This window comes from Aotus nancymaae, unplaced genomic scaffold, assembly GCF_030222135.1.
Source record: "Aotus nancymaae isolate 86718 unplaced genomic scaffold, 86718_ANA_hifiasm-v0.15.2.pri h1tg000106l, whole genome shotgun sequence".
NCBI classification, from domain to species: domain Eukaryota; kingdom Metazoa; phylum Chordata; class Mammalia; order Primates; family Aotidae; genus Aotus; species Aotus nancymaae.
Genome location: NW_026988521.1, coordinates 3,419,093 through 3,442,401, shown reverse-complemented (window position 1 = coordinate 3,442,401; position 23,309 = coordinate 3,419,093). Strand labels below are relative to the sequence as shown.

The window sequence follows — 23,309 nt, the reverse complement described above, 5'->3', positions numbered from 1 at the left end:
ATACCCAAAATAAAACCTGCCCTGTCCCTCTGACCTCAGCGGGCTGGGAGGATAGCGCCTGCCAAAGCCGGAGGAGCTGGGTGGGCAGCACCCTCCCCTGCTGGCCACACAGGGCCAGTGCAGGGCCATGGCACGCCCACCTGCAGATGTGGCCCTCAGGACCCCCGGCCTGGGCGAGGGCTTGGGTCGGCACTGGCTTCCCAGGCCAAGCTCTAGCGAGGCCTGCAGACTGAGCCACGTGTAACCACAATGGTGGGCTCAGGGTTCTGTTAGAGGAGCCAGCCTGGGAAGGAGGTTGGCCCCACCATGGGAGAGGACAGGGTGGGCCCGGCGACCCCCAGGGGCCCGCTCAGGTGCCTCTGAGGGAGCAGCTCTGCAGATGTCCCCATTGGGCAGAAAGCTGGTCACAGATGTCCAGGGACCAGGGCTGTACGTGACCCCCAAAGGCTTGCCCACGAGGACACGGGTGGGGAGGGGAAGGCGTGCAGTGCAGAGGAAGCCACAGACTCAGAGCAGGAGGACAGGGATGTTCCCAGCAACTCCAGTTCCAAGAGCCTTCCCAGTGGCCAGCACAAAGCGGGAGGCAGCCAGCGCACAGGCTCTCTCCTTTGAGCCGGCAGCCTGGGGCCATCTCACCTTGTGATGTGACCTCAGGCACACCCTGCCTGTCCCCAGGCTAGGCTCTGTGGCCTTGCTCTTCCATGGAGGGGTTGACGAGGTGCCACCCAAGGCCTTCCGGAAGCCCCGACCCGGCCCCCAGCACTGTGAGCACCTGCCGGGTTGTCCTGATGTCCCTGACTCCAAGCCTGGGGAGAATAGGGGCCTCATGTGCGCCTCCTGGGGCTCACCCCTGTCCTGGGCGCTGGCCAGAAAGGAACCAACCTTGCCTGAACTCGACAGTTCCACAGACACCACCACCCATGCCCAGCCTGTGGGGTCTGGGAAGAGTGAGGGGGTGAGTCAGGTGCCAGACGGCTTTCCCCAACTTGGTGCCTCAGTTTCCCTGATCCAAGAGGCAGGGCCAGCCAAGCTGGTGGCCTCACTGGCCAGCGGAGGGTCCAGCGGAGACCAGGAAGGGTGTCTGCCGGTCAGACGGTGCCACCTGGAGTCCTGAGGAAAGAAAGCTAGTCTCCGAGCCACTCTGAGCCTGCAAGACATGGTGGCACCGACAGTAATGGCCACCGTGAGTGCCCAGGGCCCTGGGGCCCCAGCGTGAGACAGGACCTGGAGGGCGGGCCAAGACCCTCACTCAGCGAGCTCGAGGGCCAGCCCCCTCCAATAGCACCAGCCCTGGGGAGGACAGCAGACTTGGGGTGCGTCCAGCCTGGCTGTGTCTCTCGCCCACTTGCTGTGGGAGCCCCAACGGCATCCACCCGGGGAGGCAGAGCTGGCCTCTAAGGGGGTCTCGATGGGAGGCTGGCCTCAGTTCCATGGGGGTCTCCCAGACCTTGGACTGCTTCCTCCCCTGGGGGAGGCAGGAAGGGCCTGGGGCAATGGCAGGAGGGAACCCAGGCTGCACAGACCCTTTTCCTAGACAAAACGTTTCCTCCCACAGAACATCTCAGAGACATGGGACAGGTAGACTGGGAAACTAGTGAGGGCCCGGCTCTGGTGACCTCCACACCAGTTTGGCCCAGAGAGAGCCCTCGGCTTTGTGCCCCAGGGCTCCCCAGCACCCTCCTCCTCCCCTCCTCAGCCCATCAAGAATGTGCCCACTGCTGGGAGTAAAAATAGAAGCTGACAGCTCCCAGAAGTGGAGGGAGGACCTTGCCTCCTTCTCCAAGCACGTCCTCGGCATCCTGGCCTCCTTCAGCCTCCTTCTCTGGCCATTCCTATACTTGGTAAGGGGCCTGCATGGGTACAGAACCCACCGCCCCGCCCCCGCGACTCCCCACACACCCCAGCCACCCAGCCACTGGCCAATGGGCTTCTGGGAAGATCAAATGTCACTATAACACGAGTCCCGGAGCCGGGCGCCAGTGCCTGCAGCCGATCCTGTCCACAGGGAGCTCCAGCCCTTCTCACACGAGACCCGCAGGTGGGTATGGGCAGGAGCAGCCTTGCAGGGCTGGGGCCGACGGGGCCGTGTGTAGGCGAATGGCCCCTCATTCTGGGGACACTCTGGGGTCCTGGGGTGCCAAGGTACCGGGCCCGTGCGGTACCAAGCATCTCAACTTGAAGCCTCATGGCTCAGAGCCCCCAAGCAGCTGCTTCGGAGCCCGGAGAGTCTGGGATGTGGGCACAGTGGCGTGATGGTCTCAGCACCGGGAGGAGGCAGAGGAAGGAGGGATGTGGAGGCCGGGAGGGAGGAAGATGCAGAGGAAGGCGGATGTGGAGGCCGGGAAGGAGGACATCGGGGCTCAGGGAAGCCCAGTGTGAGGGAGTGGCCTGAAGGCACGAGGCAGAGAGGCACAGGGTGTGAGCATCGGGGCAGAGGCAGAGCAGGGGAGCTGCCAGGGCTCAGGCTGATGGCTTGCGGCCACCACGCGGACATTCGCCCGGGCCCACCCTGGCCTTCCGTGCTGCTCGCGAAGCCTGGGCCTCCAACACCACCATTTTGTAGAGACAGAAACAAGAGGGCAGGGGCTCATGGAAGGCCACCCCAGGAGTGCATCGAATTGCAGACATCTAAAGCCCACGCCGCCTTGGGGGCCAGTGTCTGGAGGTGCAGGACAGAATGGACAGGGGCTGGGCTGAGGCAGGATGGGGCAGGAGTGAGGGGTGAGGGGCTGAGCCCCATCTTGTCCCTGGCTGGAGGCTGGGGGAGCAGGTGCTCGAAAGAGGCCCTATCCACCCTCCCTGCCCTGGACATGGTCCCCCTGACTTGTGCCGTCTGACCAGGGCTTGGCCGCCCCTCCTGAAATCCATGGGGGAACATGGGGCAAAGCAAAGATTGGCTGGATGGACACCAGCTCTGAGCGCATGGTTGGGGCCACAGCAACGGAGGGGCAGGCTGTCTCCCCACCCTGCCCTGGCCCCGTCACCTCCGAAGGAGGGAAGGGTGACGCATGCACCCTGGGAATCCGACTCGCACAGGCTATTTTCATGCAGCTGCACACCTGCTTTGCTCTTCAGCTGCTGAAATGCCACCCCCTGCCCCCAGCACACCCCTGACACCAGCCCCTCCCCGCCACAGAGGCGATGACCCAGGCCACACTGAGAGGAACAGAGCTCAGCAAAAAAGCAGATGCCTCAGTTTCCCCACTTGGAGAGTGGGCCTTTGCCGCCTCACAATGGGGGGCCTTGAGGTCACTCTGCCTGGGGGTGTTCGAGCACCCATGTGACTCTGGCCCGGGGGAACAGGAGGGAAATAGGAGGAGCTGGGGAGGGCCTGGGTGCCCAAGGGCGAGGTGGCCGCTGTGGGCCAAGGAGGGCCGGGCTCTCACACCCGACTCATCCACGTCTTGGGTTTCTGGGCAGAGACGTCTTGCCTATTTCTGGACACCTCAGCTGCCACTGGCTCCTTATAAATAATCCACCCCAGGCAAGGGCCGAGCCGCCCCCATCTTGCGGTGGCCGACAGGTGTCAGCCCGGCCAGGGTTGGGGTGGGCGCAGCAGGGCAGGACCAGGCTTCGCTCCACCCCTTCAATGACCCTCCTCCCTACAGAAAGTGGCCCTGGAGGAGGCTGTGGGACTTGGGGCCTGAGCCAGCTGGGAGGACATCACCAAGGGTGAAGCAAAGCCCGAGGGCCAGTGAGTGGCCTGGGGTGGTCACGCTGGGGGCCTTGGCAACTCTGGCTGGTGGGACTGAGCCCAGCCAAGCCAGGGCAGTTACACGAGGCTGAATTTGAGGGGCAGCAGAGTCTCAGGAAGAGATTCTGGGATAGGAAAAAGCCGCCCCCATCGCCTGGAAGATAGCTATCTGCTGGTTAATTTCGCATGGAGCTTAAGTTGCTCTGGGAAAATTAACATTCTTGACCGAGGGTTTGGAAAACGGTTCCCACCTCAGCGATGCAACGTGGATGCATTTTTAGCTGATGAACGTGTGTTTTTCTTATACAGCACTCCCAGGGGGGGCCGTAACTATTGTCTTCCAGTGATCTGTGCTGCGTTGTCATGAACTTTGTTTCTAAAACCCCGGCCAACACGGTGCAGCTGCTCGGCGTCTCCCCAGGCCCGGCCGCCCGGTGTGCGTGGTGGCCAGCTCACACAGAGACGGTCCCCAGCTTGCTGGCCTGGGGCCAACACCGCACATGGACAGGGCGGCCAGTCCCGGGCACGGAGCTTCCCCTAGGCAGAGGCAGGTCCAGCGCATGCCCAGGGCCGGGGAAAGGGGCCACAGGGAGGGCAGTGGTGGGGGACTGCTGCAGTCCAAGCGTGCCTGACACAGAGCCCGGCTCAGGGGATGCACGGGAAACAGCCCAGACCCAACCCAACGCACTCCTGGGCTCAGCGCAATGACTTCAGGAGACAGAACAGCTTCCCTGCTCCGTGATCAGGAGGGGTCCTCGGAGGGGTGTTGGGGGCACACCAGGCCTCTGGGCACCCCAGAGGAAAACAGGCGCAGAAGGGAGCTTTGGGCTCAAACATGGAAGAGGGGTTTTCACAGGGAGCGGTAGGGTGAGCAGACTCCCCATCTCGGGGAGCCAGCCTTGGTCACCCAGGGGCTCCCAATGAAACCCACCTACACCCGCTGAGCAGAGAACATCCAGAGACAGGTTTTAGCCACATCAGCAAGATCTTCCTGTGTCCAGAGTGGGCTGGACGGCACACACCCTGCATTCTGGATGACCCCCCTCAGGGGACGCTGCAGAGAGGATGTCTGCCCCAGGGTGGGGTGGACGCCACGGCCTTCCAACATCCCGTCCAGCTCCAAGATTCCAAGCTCCAGGCTGGAGCCAGGGCTGGAAGAGGGGACAGAGTCAGGGACGCCAAGGGCTGGGAGGGGCTGGGAGCCCTGGGGGAAGGGGGGCCCAAGGAGGTAAACTTGCCCAAGGCCAGAGCTGGCCCCCAAACCCTGCCTGCGTTTCCCCCACAGCGCTGCTCCGAGAGCCTATCCCCTGCCCTCCACCCAGGCAGCTCCTAACTCTTTCCATCCTCTTTCTCTCTCAATCTCTCTCTACAGAAACCACCCACCTTCACCATGTCTGACGAGGAAGTGTGAGTACCCAGCTGGAGGCCGACCGCCACCAGGCTCGGGACCCCGGCCCCTTGGCTTGGCGGGGCTGGAGAATACGCTAACGTTTGCACAAATCCAGCCTCACCACCTCTCTCTCTCTCTCTCTCTCTCTCTCTCTCCTCCTGCCCACAGTGAACAGGTGGAGGGTAAGTGTAACAGCCATTCTCGTTCTACTTCCTGCTCTGGACGGAAGGGTCACACGTGGGCGGGGGCTGGGCTGTGTATACCGTGGTCCCTTTGGCAGCCCCAGATCGGCTGCAACCCATGGGTGGCTTCTGAGCAATCCCGGAAAATAGCTGTCCGACTGGGGGCCTCGTCTCTTCCCCGACGCGTAGCCACACGGTCCTGAGGGGCCTGCAGGGACGTGTCGGGCTCTGGGTCCTATCTCTCCGCCTCTCTCACACCCAATGTGGGATGTGGCCATCCAGGACCCCTGAGCCTCCTGAAAGCGACCACCATCACCAGAGCCTCTGCTTTCCCCAGCGCCTCCTCTGGGCCCGAGGACCCCCGATTGCCCGCCACTGGCCGGGGGAATCGCTGGTCTGTCTAGAGCAGGGACATGCTGGCTCCTCATCCTCCCCCTCCCTTCACGGGTGGCCCTGTCTAACGTAGTCCCCTCTTTTGTTCTGTCCCAATGCAGAGCAGTACGAAGAAGAAGGTAACTCTGGCAACCGCCAGAAGACCCCAGCCCCTCCTTAACCCCCCTCTCCCGTGTGACACTCACAGAAACCCCCTCCCCGGGCTGCTCCAGGCCGCCTCTAGCTTATCAATCCACCGTCCATCTTCCTCATCGTTAACGATTCATCATTAATGACTGAGGAATGAGGCCATCACTTAATTAATGATGAATGACAGTGATGAGATCATCACTAACCCCATCGCTTTAGTGGATTAATATACACTCGTGGTCCTTCATTAATCCTTCATCCTCCGTGTGCCATGGTGTGTGGGGTTCTGAGGGCTGCTCATGAAGGCCTCACTCTCACTAACAGCAAGCGCCCTGCCATGCCCAGCACTGCACCTCTCAGCATCTGAGTCTCTCCATCTCTCTCCAGTTCCTTTCCGTGTCTCTCCTGGCACCCTCGTCTCTCCGTGTGCCGGTGTCTCTCTCAGCTTCTCTCTGTCTCTGTATCTCTCAGCCTCTTGGTCTCTGTCTCTCCCTGCCTCTGTCTCTCAGTCTCTGTCCCTCTTGGCCTCTCTGTCCCCATTTCTCCACCCCCCTCTCCATCTCTGTCTCTATCTCCATCCCTCCATACACCCCCCCACCCTGTGCTGTAACCCTGGGTGGAGCCTGGAGCCCCCTCCCTGCACTGGCCAGGTGTGGTCTGTGGGCGTCTCCGTCGTGCCCGGGCAGGCGTGGGCGGGTGTGGGCGCACCTGGGAACCGTGCGGGGCGGCGGTTCTCAGGCCGACGGCACTGCCCCGGAATCCCTGGCACCCACTCAACCGGGGAGCACGTTCACGCAACCCTAACAGGCTGGGCCGTCCTGTGAGGAGTCTTGAGTGCTATGTTTTGAAAATATTTTGAAAACACTTGGCTACCCTAACAACCTGAGCAAAACATTTCTTTCTCTGCCGAAAAGGTGGAGAGCCTCATTTCCGTGAGGGACATGTGGCCCTGGAGAGCCTTCTTTTCTCCTGGGGCAGCCACGTGGCAGGCCAGGAGGCCACAGAAGGGTCTTCTTGTGGCACGTCCCCGAAGACCCCTCAGTGCCAGCCTCATTTCCGGGGGCGCTCAGAGCCAGGCCTCACACAGGCCTGTGGGTCTTGTCCCCATCCTCACTTGTGTCACCTGCAGAGCAGGACTTAGCAAGGGCCTCTGTGCACAAACGCCTCCGGGCATGGGAATACCAGGACCCCAGGAGGGAGGAGAAGCCTCAGAACCCCCCGGGCTGGGCCCAGCCTAGCTGATAGTGACCTGCTCAGTTGGTGGGAGTCCCCGCTTGCCAGGGCTGGACAGAGATGAAGGACTGACCCCCATTTTTCACCCCAGGCGAGTGAGCTCCAGGCCCTCCTCTCCAGGCTGGCGGCCTCCTGTCCTTGCAGCCCGAGTACACTCCTCTAATGACTGTCTCTCTTCCCTCTCTCCCGCAACCCCACCTTCTCCTGCTCCCGGCTTCTCTGGCTCTCAGAGGAAGCCCAGGAGGAAGGTAAGTGGGGTCCAAGGCCCCGGCCCCCCAGCCTTCCTGTCCCACCCGACACTGACCTCCACCCTGCCTCTAAGGATTGCCGTGTGTCCCTGTCTAACCCTCTCCTCTCTCCCCCTGCCACCTGCAACCCCCGGCTCTCCTCAGCTGCAGAAGTCCATGAGGAAGGTATGAGGACACAGGACTTCTGGTCCCCATGTGGGGCCCGGGGCCTGGCTGGAGCCCACATGGTGGTGGGGGAGGAGTGGGGAAGCCACGAGGTGCCAGCCAGCCAAGGGGCCCCCACATGTGGCCCTAACATAACCCACTAACCACAGCCAGTGCTTGACTAGAGAGGGCATGGGGCCTCAAGGGTGAGTCCCTTCCCCGCAGCCCCCCAGGTAGCAGGGCCAGGGACTCCCCAGGCAGGTGTGGGCTGGACTGCTGATCAGCAGGGCATCCCCAAGCATGGGGAAGAGGGGATGCTGCAGGGCCAGAAATAGGCCCACCCTAGCCCTCCACCCCATGGAGGGCAGCCCAGAGCCCCTGGGCCTGGCCAGGATCCCCGGCCACATCTGAGGACAGCACAGGACGAGGGGAGAGAAAGCAGCTGGGGGCATAGCTCTGCAGCCCGGCACGGTCAGCTCCTTCGGGCTCGTGCCCTCGCCAGTCCCCCAGACCCCCTCATAGCCCTCTGCTGTGGGACCCTTGGGGTTCACGCAGGCTAGGAGCAGACAAGAGGGCTGGGGTCCCATGCCCAGATCAGCAGGCAGAGCCATCAGTGTTGCCTGGGGCTGCTAGCACCCTCGGAGGGTGGGAACAATCTGATCAGGCAAAGAACGAGTGGCCCCCAGCTGTTGGGATGCCAGGAAGTGGGGGTCCTGGGGACACCTCCCATGGCCCATCTGTGGCTCTACCTCCCAGGGCTGCCAGCCATGCCCTTGTGGGCCCCTGGTGCCACCCAGCCAGGCTACAACCTTGCACATGGGTCTTGGTGCCCCAGCCAGAGGCATAGACACCTTTCTGGGGGATCCCAGGACAGAGAGGGGATGGTGGCGAGCCAAGGAAGGCCCAGCCCCAGTGCCGAGCCTGCTCCACCAAGGGTGAGAGCCACAGCTCCTGGCCACCCTCCAAGCCTCAGTTTCCCTACCTGTGAGGCAGAGTATGTCGGGGATGCAGAGAGCAGGGTTTGAGGACGTGGGACTGGGGCGGTGTCCGCACCTGGGCTAACTCTGACCCTGTCTTGCTCGCTCCCTGCACGCGCCCCACCCTTGGCGTCGAATGGCGACGGGGGCCGCTTTTCCATTAACCTCGGACCCTCCTCCTTTGACCTCTGACCCGCGGTTTTGCCTCTTGTTCCGTGGCCTCCTTGGCCCATGAAGTTCATGAGCCAGGTACGTGCATGACTTCAACACCACATGGGCACCTGTAGCCATGTGGGGGGCGCAGGACCCAAGAAGGAACAAGAGGGGCCGCGTAGCCAGCAAGACCCGGCCTGCTCCCCCGCCACCCAGCCCTGCCCTCCGCTGCTCTCCGCACTGCCCCTCTCACACTGCTTCTCTCTCCCTCCCACCCTCTCTGCCGGCCACGATGCTGCTTCTGCAGAGGAAGTTCAAGAAGGTATGCCGGCGCTCCCCAGACTCCAGGCCAGAGCCCCCGTCCTCCCTTCTGTCCTCTCCCGCTTTCTCCCTTTTGCCACCAACAGCTTAGCCCGCTCTGGCCTCTGGGCTGGGGACAGAGTGAGGACCCTGGCTTAGGAAGGCCTGGCTAATGGGGTAAGGGCTTCCTCTGGGTCTCCCAGGCAGAGAGGATTTCGTAGCTTGGGGCCGATGAGGCTCTTCCTGGGCCGCCAACAGGAAGGTGGGAGGTGGAGGTGGCCAGCCTTGAGGCCCAGGCAGAGCAGGCCTTGGGAGGACAGTGCTGGGGTCCACTGGGACCCTCTGGATCCACCAAGGTGGGGTGGGAAGAGCCCAGGAGGACCGGTCTCCACCCTGCTCCAGTTAGCAAGCCAGAAGCAGGAAGATAGGGAGGGGTGAGGTGGAAGGGAGGGTGGAGGGGCAAGTGGAGCGAAGCAGAAAGGCAGGCTGAGGCCCAAGGTGGGGACGTGGGGACCCGGAACAGCCGGGGGCCATGCGTGCAAAGGCGCAGCCAGGTCCCAGCATCCCACCCATCGCCTGGGCCTGAGCCAGACACACCCGGTGTGAGAGGCCCCCTGGGTGGGCCTGCCCTCTCTGGCGGTGGGGCCGGCCATACCCCTGGGTGGAGGTCAGAAAGCTGCAGATTCAAAGCAGGGGCCCCAGCTGGGAAGTGCTTCTCAGCACCGCCCCCCACCATCCTCAGCGGCTGTGGGGCTGAGGGGCTCCTCCCTGCTGGGCCTGAGTTCTGGCAGGACTCCAGCCTCAGAGAGGCCCCTGGACTAGAAGGGACATGCTAGGAGGGGGAAGGGGCTCCAGCCTCACAGGAGAAGGTGTCCAGGAGATGTGGAGGTGACAGGGGTGCCGGGTCACTCTGGAACCAGCACTGAGGCAATCGGACAGACAGACAGACAGCAGAGGGGGCGGCAGGAGCAGAGGAGGCAGGGTCACTGGGACAGCTTTGCCACTTGGCTGTGTGGTCGCTCCCCCCAGCGCTCAGCCTCCCACCTGACCTCGACCTCCTTCCCCGACTTCCCACCCTGAGGGGCTCCTCGGGCAGGCGCTGCATCCAGCAAAACCCCCAAATCGGGGATGCGGGGCCAGCAGCCCACCCATCGTCCTCATCACGCCATTCCTTCCGGGTCCTCAGCCAGGCTTCTGCGAGCAGGACGCCCCTCCACTCCCTCCCATGCACACCCCTCCAAGGTGTCCGGAATGGGTGACTCAGGCCCACCTACAAAACCAAGGGGGATGTGGGTCCTCTGTGCTGTGCATGGGGCTCCCAGGCCACCGAGGGGTCTGCCAGCAAGGAGGACTAGAGGCCCTCGCACCCCAGGCCAGGCACAGGCAAGGCAGGACCCCCCACCCCCACCCCTGGGCCCAGGCCTGCTGGTCTCAGCCAAGTGCAGAGGACGGCGCCAGGTCAGACTCCGAGGGCCAAGGGCATCGCATGTCAACGGCCTTGCTGCCACCTAAGGCCCAGAGCATAGACTGAAGGGACAGGGTGGGTGGGTGCCACTAGGCCAGCGGCAAACCCCCTCCCAGGCCCCAGCCAGGCCAGGCCAGCCAGGGAGAGGGAGCACGGAGGTCCCAGAGGGGCCCATCCCAGTCTCGGGAGAGCAGCCATGTGGCAGTCAGAGGGCAGGTCTCGGGGAGGTCGAGGTAAGCATGCCTGGGCCCCTGGCCTGTGGATGAGGGGCTGTGGTGGACATTCTGGACTCAGGGAGGGGCTCCTAGGGCTGAGACCAGCCAGGAGTTAGACCTCACGCTGCCAGCAGAGGCTTCCGAGGCCTGAGGGCCTGTAGTCACTCCATGCCCTGCTGAATTCCACCCAGTACCACAGACTTCAAAGGCAAGGATCAGGCGCCAGGAAGCTCCAAGCCAAGAGGCTGCACCCACCCAGCTGCAGTGCCCTCTTGTTGGGGAGGGTCTCAGATTCCAAGGTTGACCCCACCAGACCCAAGAGGACAGGCTGGGGGGACAGATGAGACCCAGTGCCCCTAGCTTCTGGCCTTGCCCCCAGAGGTATCCGTGTCCCTCCTGCTCTCCACCAGGTCTTCAGGGCAGGGCTCCACTGGGCACCCAGCCCCTTCCATCCCTCCCCAGGCAGCGATTCACCGGCCCCACAGGCACACGCTCGGGAAGAGTGGATCTGAGCAAGAGGGGTGGGCCCCGTGCCCGCCACAGGCCCCGTGCCCGCAGCCCCCCATAGTCCCCCCGCAGCCCCCCACAGCCCCCCGCAGCCCCCCACAGCCCCCCACAGTCCCCCCAACAGCCCTCCACAGCCCCCCGCAGCCCCCCAACAGCCCCCCGCAGTCCCCCACAGTCCCCCCACAGCCCTCCACAGCCCCCCCGCAGCCCCCCCACAGCCCCCTGCAGCCGCCCTGGCTTTTCTCTTGCACTTGTGCCACCTCGAAGACATCGCAGAGGAGGATGCGGAAGGTAGGGGCCCGCCCCGCCGCCGGGGGTGCAGGACCTTGGCCCTGGCCCACACGAGGAAGAGGACAGGCGAGCTCTCTCGCTGCCCTGCCTCCCTCTCCCTCTGTCCTTCCTCTTTCTCTTCCCCTGGCATGGGGGTCTCCGACGGCCAGGCCTTGCTGCTTCGCCGGGTGCCGCCGGGGTCGGGCTGCGGGCGCCTCAAGGGTGCCGCTACTCCCAGCTTCTGCCACACAGCGGAGAGGGAGTAAGCAGGACCAGCCAGCAGCGCCAGAGCCCAGGCAGGGCGCGTCCCGCTCCTCTCTGCCGAGCCCCTTCCTTCCCAATCTTCACCCCAAGCCCCTGTCCTCTGTCCTCCCTCTCCTCCCTTCGCAGCCTTCAAGGATGCTGCTGGTCTCGCTCCTGTTTCTTCCCTTCGTCTTCCTCACCCTTCCTCCCTGACCTCTTCCCCTCCGACCCCGCCACGGGCTTTTGCAGGCCTAGAGCAGAAATAGGGCCCTCTTGTTTCTGGGGGTTGGTGGGACAACAGCTGGAAAGGAGGATGGCCCTCAGAGAGGGGGAACCCAGGGCCCCAGACTGCCCGTTCTCACCCTGGCTGTCTCTCTCCTTCCCCGACGCTGGTGCTGCGCTGAACAGAGGAGAAGCCGAGACCCAAGTGAGTGTGGGGTCCTGGCAGGCCTGGCCAAGTGTGTTCTGGGGTGGGGCTGAGCGCGGGACACGGCCAGATGCCTGGAGCCTGCACTTGGAGGGATGGATGCTCAGGGCGCAGGGTGGGAGAGACCAGGGTCACCTGGGAGATGGACTTGGGAGGCTCAGTAGGGTCATCCGGTGCAGAGAAGGAGGGCTTCCTGCAGGAGGAGGCTACTGACAAGGAAGGAGGAGAGGTGGGTGGGAGACAGTTTAGGAAGGAAGGCAGGGTGCTGGGGTGCAGGGAATCGGGCCACCACCACGCCCTATGGCCTTTGGGGGACCGCACCATCCCCAGTCATAGTACCTAGCTGCGAAAATCGACAGTAAAGTGAGTCGGGAAGTGGAAGAAAGAGGGGTCTCACCCCAGAAACCCACACCTCGACCATGTCCAGAACAGCCCGCTGTACAGGGCCCCTGCTCCCCTTTGGGGCAGAATTCAGAGGACCTCGTCCTCACCATGCCCGCGTGTGAGCGCTTTGTGGACTGGTTTTGTAATGCAGCTCTTCCGACTATTCTGCTTTTGATCAGTACTCACAACCCGCAGCATTCGCTGCGCGATTCACCCTTTTATGTCAACTGCCCTTGCCCGGGTCTTGCTCTGCACGAGGTGGAGTCTCGCAGCACCTCAGCACGCGCTCACTGCCGGCTTCTGCTTGGGGAGCCCTGCAGACTCTCCGGGGAAGAGTGAGAACATCGAAGGGCAGAGCCAGCACATTTCCATCCTTTGCACTTTATTTTTCAGCGATTTTAAGTACAGTAATGCCTGATCACGAGATACTTTCTCATTTTAGAAAAATTGTTTGTGTTTTCATTATGAAAATAAAACACCTCATTAAAGAAAATTTGGAAAATACATAAAAGTCTAATGAAGAAAAAAACGTCATCTAGAATTCTCCTGCCCAGCCAGCCAGACTGCAGAAAAGAGCAGAGAGAAATAAAAAGCCTTACTTCTTCCTTTTTTCCATGCATAGGGCTTGGAAAAAAAGATTTAAACTCAGTGCTGTTTTTCAAACATCACACTGTCTATACGGCCTTGAATCCTGCTTTGTGAAAATTTAGCACTATTCATAAGTGTTTTTCCATGTTTTGACACAGTCTTCTTAAATATTTTGAATGGCCACATAATATTCCATCAATTGGACAAACCATAATTTTCCTAACCATTCCCCTCTTGCAGGCTTTCCCCAATATTTTACTATCATAAATAATGCTGCTTGGAAAGCGTTTTCTGTCTTTAGGGTTATTTCCGTAGGCTACATTCCCAGAACTGGAATTACTGGGTCAAAGAGTATGAATGTTCCTAAGGCTCTGGCATCCACTGCCAAACTGCTTTCCACAACGGCCTGGAGCGCTGTCTCCTACGTGGGATGTGAGCGGGTCCACACCCCACACCCTTCTCACCCGAGGACAGAAACGTGCTTTTAAGTCGCAGCCTCTGATGGATGGGAAACGGCGTCTCATAGCTGTCTGGCTCCGCGCCCCCAGAGTCACTCGGGGCCGGCATTTCCCTGTGTCTGTGGATGGGTCGTCTTTCTTCTCTGAGAATTAGTAACTCTGCCCGTTGCTCATTTGCCTCGTGGTGGAGGCGTCTCCGTGTTTTCTTAATCATCAGTTTGCATAAGGATATAAGTCTTCTCTGTATTTGCTGAAAATGTTTTTTTAGTCTGGTTTTTTATTTTTGGTGGGTTTTTTTTTTTTTTTTTTTTTTGCCTTTCCATCTTGCTTTTTAACTCACATACATAAGTTTTTCATTTGCGTGGAGTCATCTGGCCTTCTTTCCCTGAGAGGCACCTTCTGGTGCTTCTGAGCTTTGGAAACCCTTTCCCGCTCCAGTTTTTGATTGATATTTAGTTCTACTTTCTTCTATGGTTTGTTGGAAAAAAATCGTTGTTGTTGTTTTAACTCTTTGCTGCATCTGGAATGTATTGCGGAGAGGAGCGGACCCCACACCCAGCCGGAGATGGGGCTCGCTTCCCCCCCAGATTGCATTCTTCCCTGCCCCCTCTCCTCCCTTTGGGCCCCCCGAGAGAAAGATGAAAGAGGGGCTGGGGAAAAAGAGGGACTGGGGAAAGGCGCAGACTCACAGCAGCTGTTCCTGCCACGGAGCCCACCGCCGCCCATGGTGGCCATAGCTTCTCACTTGACCTGGCTGTGTGTGCTTATCTGAGAAGGAAATGGAGGTGCCCTCCCTGGTAGCTGGGGTACAGTGACACTTGCAATGGCCAGAAGCCGAAAGGGAGCTGGCGGCGCTGGAAGCTGAAGCCTTCTTGAGGGGCTCAAGCCACTCTCGGGATGGTGGGCTACAAACCTCATAAGAATAAAGCTGGGGCAAACGTGCCACTAGGCAGGGGGCCAGGGCAGGAGGACACCAGGGCCAGCAGGGGCCGGGTGAGGGAAAGCACCGGGCTGACCCTCTGGGGTGGGTCCCTGGGTCTCTCTGCTCACGGGCCTCTCTGTCTTCCTTCAGACTCACTGCTCCTAAGATCCCAGAAGGGGAGAAGGTGGACTTCGATGTAAGTTTACAGGACACTGGTCAACATGGCCACCATTTCCCCAAACCCCAGCTTTTGGGCTCCAGGCTAGGCCTCAGAAGGTCACTTTCTCCCAAGCAGCCAGAGCTGGGGCCTCCTGGGTCTGGGCAATTCTACCATAACATATTCCTGGACCACAGGAAACCCCTCTAAAAATAAACATCTCTCTTCCCTTCTCCTCCATGTATCCTTCTATCCATCCATCCATTCACCCATGTAAGCACCTACCCATTCACCTACCCATGCATACACTCACTCACCCATCCACCCATCCACCCATCCACCCAACCATTTATCCATTCATTCATCCATCCACCCACCTACTCACCCACTCACCCACCTACCCATCTGTCTCTCCATCTATCCACTCACCCACTCACCCATCCATCTGTTCATCCATCCATTATCCACTCACCCATACAACCACCCACCCACCCACCCATCAACCCACCCAGCCAGCCATTTATCCATCCATTATCCAGTCACACATGCAATCACCCACCCACCCACTCATCCACCTATCCATCCATCCAACCAGACATGTATCCACTCACTCATTCATCCATCCATCTACCCACCCAACCACCCATCCATACACTCACCCACCTACCCACTCACCCACCCATCTATCCATTCACCTACTCACTCACCCACCCATCCGCTTACCCATCCATCTATGCATACCACTCATTCATCCACTCATCCATCCACTATCATCCACTCACTCACGCAACCATCCACCCACCCACCCATTCATTCACCCATCCACCCACTCACCCACCCATCCACTCATCCTCTAGCCGTTAATCCACACATCCATCCCTCCACCCATCTGTCCACCCACCCATACATCCACACATTCCTCCAATCATCCATCCATCCACCCATATGTCCACACATTCCTCCAATCACCCATCCATCCACCCACTCATCTGCCTCCATCCTGTAGCAGTCATCCACCCATCCAGCAGTTCACTTGTTCACACACCCATCTATTTATCCAACAACTTTATCTCACTCAGCAGTCTTCTCTCTGCCAGGCCCATGCTGGGCATCTCTGAGGATGATTACAGAGCCAAGTCAGAGCCAGTCCATCCCAAGGATGCTGAGGACCTTCTAGCTGGGCACCATCCCCGCTCTGTGGCTCAGGAGTCAGGCCACCCTCGGCCCCTATGAATACAGCAGCGTGGCAATGTGGGGAAAGCAAAACTTTCTGCCCCTGCCATGTTCATGGTGGCCGAGGGAATCAGGGCTTCCCTGCTGGAGCAAGAGATGCGGCCTCGTGCTGCAAGGCAGGCCAGGCAGGGCAGAGGTCGGAGGGAGGGCAGGGCTGACACCCACTGCCCCTGCCTACAGGACATCCAGAAGAAGCGTCAGAACAAAGATCTCATGGAGCTCCAGGCCCTCATTGACAGCCATTTTGAAGCCCGGAAGAAGGAGGAAGAGGAGCTGATCGCTCTCAAGGAGAGAATCGTGAGTGGGGCGGTTCAGGCTGCAGCAGGAGCTGGTGGGCACCCTCGGAGGGGCTGGGGGCAGGGCTGAGCAGACCCCCTTCTCTGGCCGCAGGAGAAGCGCCGTGCGGAGAGAGCAGAGCAGCAGAGGATTCGTGCAGAGAAGGAGAGGGAGCGCCAGAACAGACTGGCGGTGAGGACAGCACCATCCCCACCCCTGCCTCTGCCATTGAGCCCTAGGTCCAGAGCAATTCAGGAGGCTGAGGCCTTCCTCCTCCTGAGGTTCCCACTGTTGCTGGCCGATGATCAGAGCCACTGGCTGAGGCCCCCAAGCCCTGCAGGACCCTTTGCAAGAGAACACATCCTGGCCAAGACCTGGAGCTTCCTTCCAGACAGTTCTAAGCCCGGCGTGGGTCCCTAAAGGCTGCTCAGAAGGCACAGTCCTCCTTCCATCCCTGAGGGTCTCGGGGACGGGTCTCCACAGGAGGAAAAGGCCAGAAGGGAGGAAGAGGACGCCAAGAGGAGGGCAGAGGACGACCTGAAGAAGAAGAAGGCCCTGTCTTCCATGGGAGCCAACTACAGCAGCTACCTGGCCAAGGTGCGTGCCTGCCGCTGCGGGAGCACGCTGGGAGCACACTGGGAGCACACTGGGAGCACGCTGGCCGCCTTCAGTGTGGGCTGCGCCCTGCGCCCTCCTGAGTCCGGGGCCCTCTCTTTGGGCCTGTTCCCTACAGGCCGACCAGAAGAGAGGCAAGAAGCAGACGGCACGCGAAATGAAGAAGAAGATTCTCGCCGAGAGACGCAAGCCGCTCAACATCGACCACCTCAGTGAAGACAAGCTGAGGTGAGGGGCGGGGGTCGCGGGGCTCAGTCCCAGGGGGCGGCCCTGCAGGAGCTGCCGACCGCTCCAGAGGCTGCCAAGGCTGGGCTCCTCGGTGGCTGGAGGAGCACTCCAGGGGCCCGGCGCTGCCTTTGGGCTTACTCAACAAAGCCTTGCCACTTCCTCTGCCCCAGAGACAAGGCCAAGGAGCTCTGGGATACCCTGTACCAGCTGGAGACCGACAAGTTTGAGTTTGGGGAGAAGCTGAAACGCCAGAAATATGATGTGAGTCCCAGCCCCTCCGGCCCTGGGGCCACAGCGGCTTTCACCCGCCGGCCAGGGCCGCCACCTTCCTGCACCCCTATCAAACTCTGGACCTACCCACCCCAGGGGCCACACAGGCTGTTGCCACTGACCCCTGTCTAGGGCTGCTCTCTCACTGGGGACTGTGGCCAGAGCCCATCCTCCTGGCTGGCCACACAGCACCCTGAGCGAGGAACCTGGCCCTTGGGCAGCCTTGGTTACCCTGGCCATGAGGATTGTTATGGGGGAGCAGCCATGGCTGAATGGACTCAGGGTCCACTCTCTGAACCCCTGTAAGCTTATAGAAAGTCCCCATCGTCACTGAGCTCAGCTCCCGGGCACTGAGCCCCCCTGGTGTGAGGCGTCCTTTCGGATAGCTCCTCCACAAACCCTTCCACCGTGGCCCACGACACCTGCTTCCTCGGGGCAGGCAGAGGGAGCGACACGGTGCTGCAGCTGGGACAGGGAGCCTGAGACTACGCACCTCTGGGACAGAGCAGGGCGACCTTCCATGGAGGCACCATCACTGTAGGCTAAGCTGGGACTCGGGAAGGCAGCCTGCCTAGGCGGCCTCGGGGGCTGGGGTACAACGTGGGAGCCAGGGAGGAAGCCGAGCTTCTTTCCACCCTCCCAAACACGCACGTGGGCTAAAGGGGCGAGGGGCGCAACCATGAGTGATCCGTGTGCTCGGGGCAAATGCAGACACTCCAGCATCACCATCAAGACCACGACGTCCACCATCCAGCACCGCCAGGGCCCCAGGGAGGGCAGCTGTGCTCACCAGGCCTTGCTCCACGCAGGTGCAGCGGTGCTGGGCAACCAGTCCACGCCAGCCAGGCAAATCCGAGCTCCTTCTCAGGGGCTCTGGTCAGGGCACCTGTTCCTCCTGAGCCTCCACAAGCTCCCCTCCAACAGAGGCAGGATGGTTACAGTCCCTCCCACAGCGGTCCCCAGGGGCTCCAGGCATGGGGGACAGGCCTGACCTCACTCTCAGGACTCTCCAAGAGGGGCTGGCCGTGATAAGGCCTTTACCGCACAGGCCCTGGGCCTTCCCATGCTGTGTTCCCAGAGCTGAGTCAGGGACCCACTGGCTCTGGATAGATGTGGTCACAGCAGGTCCCCAGGGGCTCCAGAGCCTGGAGGGCCACCACCAGGCCAGCCCAGCCCACAGCAGGGCCTCTTTGCCTCGGCCACCCATCCAGCCTTGTAACCATCTTGGTCTTTCTAGATCATGAATGTCCGGGCCAGAGTGCAGATGCTGGCCAAGTTGTAAGTAGCCAGGTCCGCCCTGGGCCAGGCCTGTGGGTGTGCGCTGCACGGTGAGGTGAACCTCTCGCATGGCAAAAACCCGGGTCGCTCAGGATGCTGGCGGCAGGGGGCCTGGAGCCTTCCTTCTGCTCAACTCTCCCCTCATGCCTGTAGCCGGGGGCTGCCCAGTGGCCGCTGCCCTGTTGGCAAGTGAGGAAGGGCCTCACCTTCCCAGGAGCGCCACCTCAAGCCAGAAGCGGCCACAGAGTACCCCCCAGGCGCAGGCAGGAGGGTGGGAGTGGCTGGCCCAGGAGCAGGAGGTATGCTCCGGGCTCTGAGCTAGTTGGCTGAAGGGAGCCAGAGCTGGGAAGGAGGGGTCTGCAGGCCTCACCTGCCTCCCCCCGCCCCATCTATGCTCCGTGCCCACCCCCCGCCCCGCATCCTGCCGCAGGCTGAAGGTAAGTGGCCAGCTCCGGGCTGCTGTGTGTGGCAGCCCAGGCCAGTACAGGCCAGCAAGAATAAGTCCAGGCATGAGCCCGAGGGCCCAGGGACGGTGTCCCCCCGCGCAAGGAGCCAGGAGACAGTAAGGGAGCCGAGTAGCCCTCGTGGGGCCCCAGCAGCCCTGGGTCACGCAGCCCAGCCCACGCCGCAGCAGAGACGGGCCTTCCCCAGGCCTGGCCCTCGGGTCGTCGCAGTGAGTCACTCATGTTGTCCACAGATCACCACGCTCAGGAGCCGCATCGACCAGGCCCAGAAGCAGTGAGTAGCCCTGCTGTCCTCACTCCACACCGGGCACAGGGGCCCGCGGAGCCAGCACTGTAGCCAGTCCCTAACAAGGGCTGGTGGTGGCCGGCGGTGGCTGGCCTCGGCAGGGCCATTATGAGACTAACCTGGCCAGGCCATTGGGGCCAGCATGTGCAGGCCTGTGGTCAGGGACCCAGAGCCTCCTCCCCGCCCTGCATGCAGAGGAGCCCTGGGGGATGGCAGGGTCAGGAGGAGGGAGCCCAGTGGGGCTCACCCATCATGCCCTTATCCCGAGTCTGTCATTGGCTGCAGGGAGAGGGCAGCCATGGGACCCCTAGATGGGGCCGCTCCAGGCAGCCTTTGGTGCGGCCAACCTGGGCCCCAGGGTATCCGCCAGTGTTCCACCCTCTAAGGGGACCTAGGACAGGGCTTCGTCCCAGCCCCTCGGTAATGCTAGGCAAAAACATGGGACTCCTCTGGATGGCGACACCTCATCCATAAAATCGGGTCCCCACAGGAGCTGTGGGAACCCTTGGCACAGCTGCACGGGCCTGTACCCAGGGCGCTCCTGGCGGTGCCACGCTGGGGCTCCTGTCACCGAGCCCGGCTGCACAGCCAGTTCCATTTCCCCAAGGATCGCCATGCTTGGGGGCTACTTGGAGTGTCCGTGTTTTCTAGGATTCTTCTCCCTCCTCCCATGGCCCCGGCTTCCCCGCAGCCCCCAGGGCCAGCTCCTCCGTGCCGCAGGAGACCTCACAGCTTCCATGTTGTGCGGTCAGGGGTCGGACGGGCGTTGGCGAGATGTGCCTGTGCCTGCGTGTGTGCACGTGTGTGTGTGCTGAGGGTGCACAGGAGCATGGGTGAGGGCACGGCCTTCAGCCAGAATCTGAGAGGGGCCAGTCTCGGGGGCACGGGCACTCCTGTCCTCCACCCGCCTCAGTCCCTTACCTGCGCCCAGCCCCTCCTGGCTCTTGGCCATGTGAAGGCCTCAGACAGACGGGGCAGGCTCCTGGGAGGCCCATCCGAGGCCCCTGTCTGGAGGGCAGGAGCTCTTTGGAGGCCACATGCCTGGGAGGGTTATCACTATCTGCCAGGACGGCCTTCCCCAGCTCGGGGTCTGTGTGCAGTGGCACCTCAGGCAAGGAAGGGAGGACAGAGGGAGGGTGTCCCGGGCTCACATGGCCAACCCCCAACCACACTAACAACCCAGGCCCGCCAGGCACAGGTGAGTGGGTGCTGCCTGAACTGAAGCTGGCTGTACACCACGAGCTTGCGCCGGGCCTGCGCCCTGAGAGCAGGCTGGGGTCGGGCTGAGAGTCTGCCCAGAGTGGGGGACCAGAGGGGCACGGCCAGAGCCCCTGACACTCAAGGACCACTTGCTTCCCATTTGCAGCAGCAAGAAGGCTGGGTCCCCAGCCAAGGGCAAAGTCGGCGGGCGCTGGAAATAGAGAGGCCAGAAAGGCCCCTCGAGGCAGAGACCCTCCACCCTCGCGCACGTGGGAGTCGCTCGTGGGACTCCCCATCCTCCAACCCCCACCATCCCATCAGGGGCTCCCTGACAATCATGGGGCTGGAGAGGCCACCCTGGAGCCCCGCCTGAATCTCTGTCCTTGCTGCCTTCATTCCCCGGGGCCTGTGAATAAAGCTGCAGACCCCCCTCCACAGCGTGCACTCGCTTCTGCATGGGGGCCCTGGGGATACAGGGGAGGTGGGGGGCTGCCCAAGGGCAGAGCGTCCCAGCCACCTGCAGGGCCAGCTCAGGAGCGGACTGGCCAGTACCTGCCACCTGCTGCTACGGCCAGGGTGGTGCCAGAATGCCCATCAGACACTGCCCATTTTCCCTCTAAAATGCGGGCTCCATCCCCACCTGAGCCTATAGGACCCCTCCGCTCGCCACTTCTATGGGGTCTGCCCAGGAGGGATCTGCAGGCCTCACCTCCAGCCCCAGACCCCATCTGTGCCAGCTCTGAATCCACTGCGGGCAGAGAAACTGTCTCAGGAGGGGGTGAGGGAGGAGGGCAGGGCTCTGAGGGACACTTTGCCACCCCTCAGAAAGGCAGAGGCAGGCGGTGAGGGGCTCAGGCGTGAGGGGCGCACCCCAGACCCTGGTCTGGGTGAGAGCAATGCAGGAGCACTCACTCCCAGCAGACGGCAGGCAGGGCAGATGCAGGCAGCCTCCTCCAGCACACAGGACAGCAGAGCACACATGGGTCATAAATCTCAAAATCCTGACCAGAGAGAATTATGGAAAATATAAATCACAGAAATTGGATCAAGACGCAGAGACTTGTACAGCAAAGTATTCACAGAGGAAGGTTTGGAGCCCAAAATGGTCTCCCTAGAAAGACTCAGGGGCGGGCAGCCACATCTGTGAGCTCTGCTGCCAGGGACGGGTAGTGGGGGTTGGTGCGGGGTGGGGAGCACAGGCCCTCAGTCTGCAATGGGGATGGTGGCAAGGCCAGGACCCAGAGGACAAAACAGAATCTCCAGATAGCATCACACACGTGTGCAGACCCCGCAACACACATGTAACACACACATATAACATCACCCCCAGATGTGTGACCCCACAACATACAGACACACACACACACATCATCTCAGGTATGTTATCCCAAAACACACACACACAGAGACACATCAACCCAGGTGTGTGACCCCACAACACACAGACACACACACAGAGACACACACACACACACACACATACCCAGGTGTATGACCCAACACACACAGCTACACACAGACTCATAAACACACATCATCCCCAGGTGTGTGACCCCACCACACACACAAACACACAGAGACACACATACACATAAACATCCCCAGGTGTGTGACCCCACAACACACACTACACACACACAGACTCACACACAAACATCTCCAGATGTGTGACCCCACAACACACACAGCTACCCACACAGAGACACACACATATCCAGGTGTGTGACCCCACAACACAACACACAAACATCCCCAGGTGTGTGACCCCGCAACACACACAGCTACACACACACAGACACACACACAGAGACACATCCCAGGTGTGTGACCCCACAACACACACATACACCACAGACACACACACACATCATCCCCAGGTGTGTGACCCCACAACACATACACATCATCCCCAGGTGTGTGACCCCACAACACACACACACACATCCCCAGATGTGTGACCCCACAACACACACACACACACAAACATCCCCAGGTGTGTGACCCCACAACACAGACACACACACACACAGAGATACACACACAAACACAGACACATCATTCCAGATGTGTGACCCCACAACACACACAGACACACACACACGCTCACACCCAGACACATCATCCCAGGTGTGTGACCCCATCACACACACACACAGAGCAACAACATCCCAGGTGTGTGACGCCACAACACACACACACAGAGAAACATCCCAGGTGTGTGATCCCACAACACACACACACACAGCAACATCATCCCAGGTGTGCAACGCCACAACACATACACACACAGAGAAACATCCCAGGTGTGTGATCCCACAACACACACAGAGACACACACACACACACACACAGCAACAACATCCCAGGTGTGTGACCCCACAATACACACACACACACACACACACAGAGAAATATCCCGGGTGTGTGATCCCACAACACACACACACACACACACACAGCAACATCAACCCAGGTGTGTGACCCCACAACACACAGACACACACACAGAGACACACACACACACACATACCCAGGTGTGTGACCCAACACACACAGCTACACACAGACACATAAACACACATCATCCCCAGGTGTGTGACCCCCACCACACACACACACACACACAGAGACACACATACACATAAACATCCCCAGGTGTGTGACCCCACAACACACACTACACACACACAGACTCACACACAAACATCTCCAGATGTGTGACCCCACAACACACACAGTTACACACACAGAGACACACACATATCCAGGTGTGTGACCCCACAACACAACACACAAACATCCCCAGGTGTGTGACCCCACAACACACACAGCTACACACACACAGACACACACACACAGAGACACATCCCAGGTGTGTGACCCCACAACACACACATACACCACAGACACACACACACACATCATCCCCAGGTGTGTGACCCCACAACACATACACATCATCCCCAGGTGTGTGACCCCA

At 60.9% G+C, this 23,309-nt stretch overlaps 1 protein-coding gene across 6 annotated transcripts; it reads left to right on the top strand.

Annotated features, from left to right (window-relative positions):
- Positions 1-1,950: 1,950 nt before the first annotated feature.
- On the top strand, positions 1,951-20,764 carry TNNT3 (troponin T3, fast skeletal type). Of its 6 annotated transcripts, none has more exons than XM_012456218.3 (15): positions 1,951-2,038; positions 5,067-5,101; positions 5,253-5,266; positions 5,761-5,778; positions 7,252-7,269; positions 8,851-8,865; positions 11,952-11,970; positions 14,473-14,518; positions 15,893-16,009; positions 16,103-16,180; positions 16,472-16,585; positions 16,722-16,831; positions 17,002-17,092; positions 19,077-19,117; positions 20,496-20,764. In XM_012456218.3, the coding sequence occupies exons 2-15, from the start codon at positions 5,085-5,087 to the stop codon at positions 20,548-20,550; spliced, it is 753 nt and encodes a 250-aa protein (XP_012311641.1). In that variant the 5' UTR covers positions 1,951-2,038; positions 5,067-5,084; the 3' UTR covers positions 20,551-20,764. The 6 variants fall into 6 exon arrangements, with proteins under 6 accessions (XP_012311641.1, XP_012311640.1, XP_012311644.1 ...); XM_012456217.2 differs by lacking the exon at positions 19,077-19,117 and adding an exon at positions 18,339-18,379 and having other exon boundaries at positions 1,952-2,038; XM_012456221.3 differs by lacking the exon at positions 8,851-8,865 and having other exon boundaries at positions 1,952-2,038.
- Positions 20,765-23,309: the final 2,545 nt, after the last annotated feature.

Coding starts and splice junctions, on each gene's coding strand:
- TNNT3 (XM_012456218.3), top strand. Junction 16,832..17,001: donor CTCAGTGAAGACAAGCTGAG/GTGAGGGGCGGG, acceptor CCTCTGCCCCAG/AGACAAGGCCAAGGAGCTCT. Junction 19,118..20,495: donor ATCGACCAGGCCCAGAAGCA/GTGAGTAGCCCT, acceptor TCCCATTTGCAG/CAGCAAGAAGGCTGGGTCCC.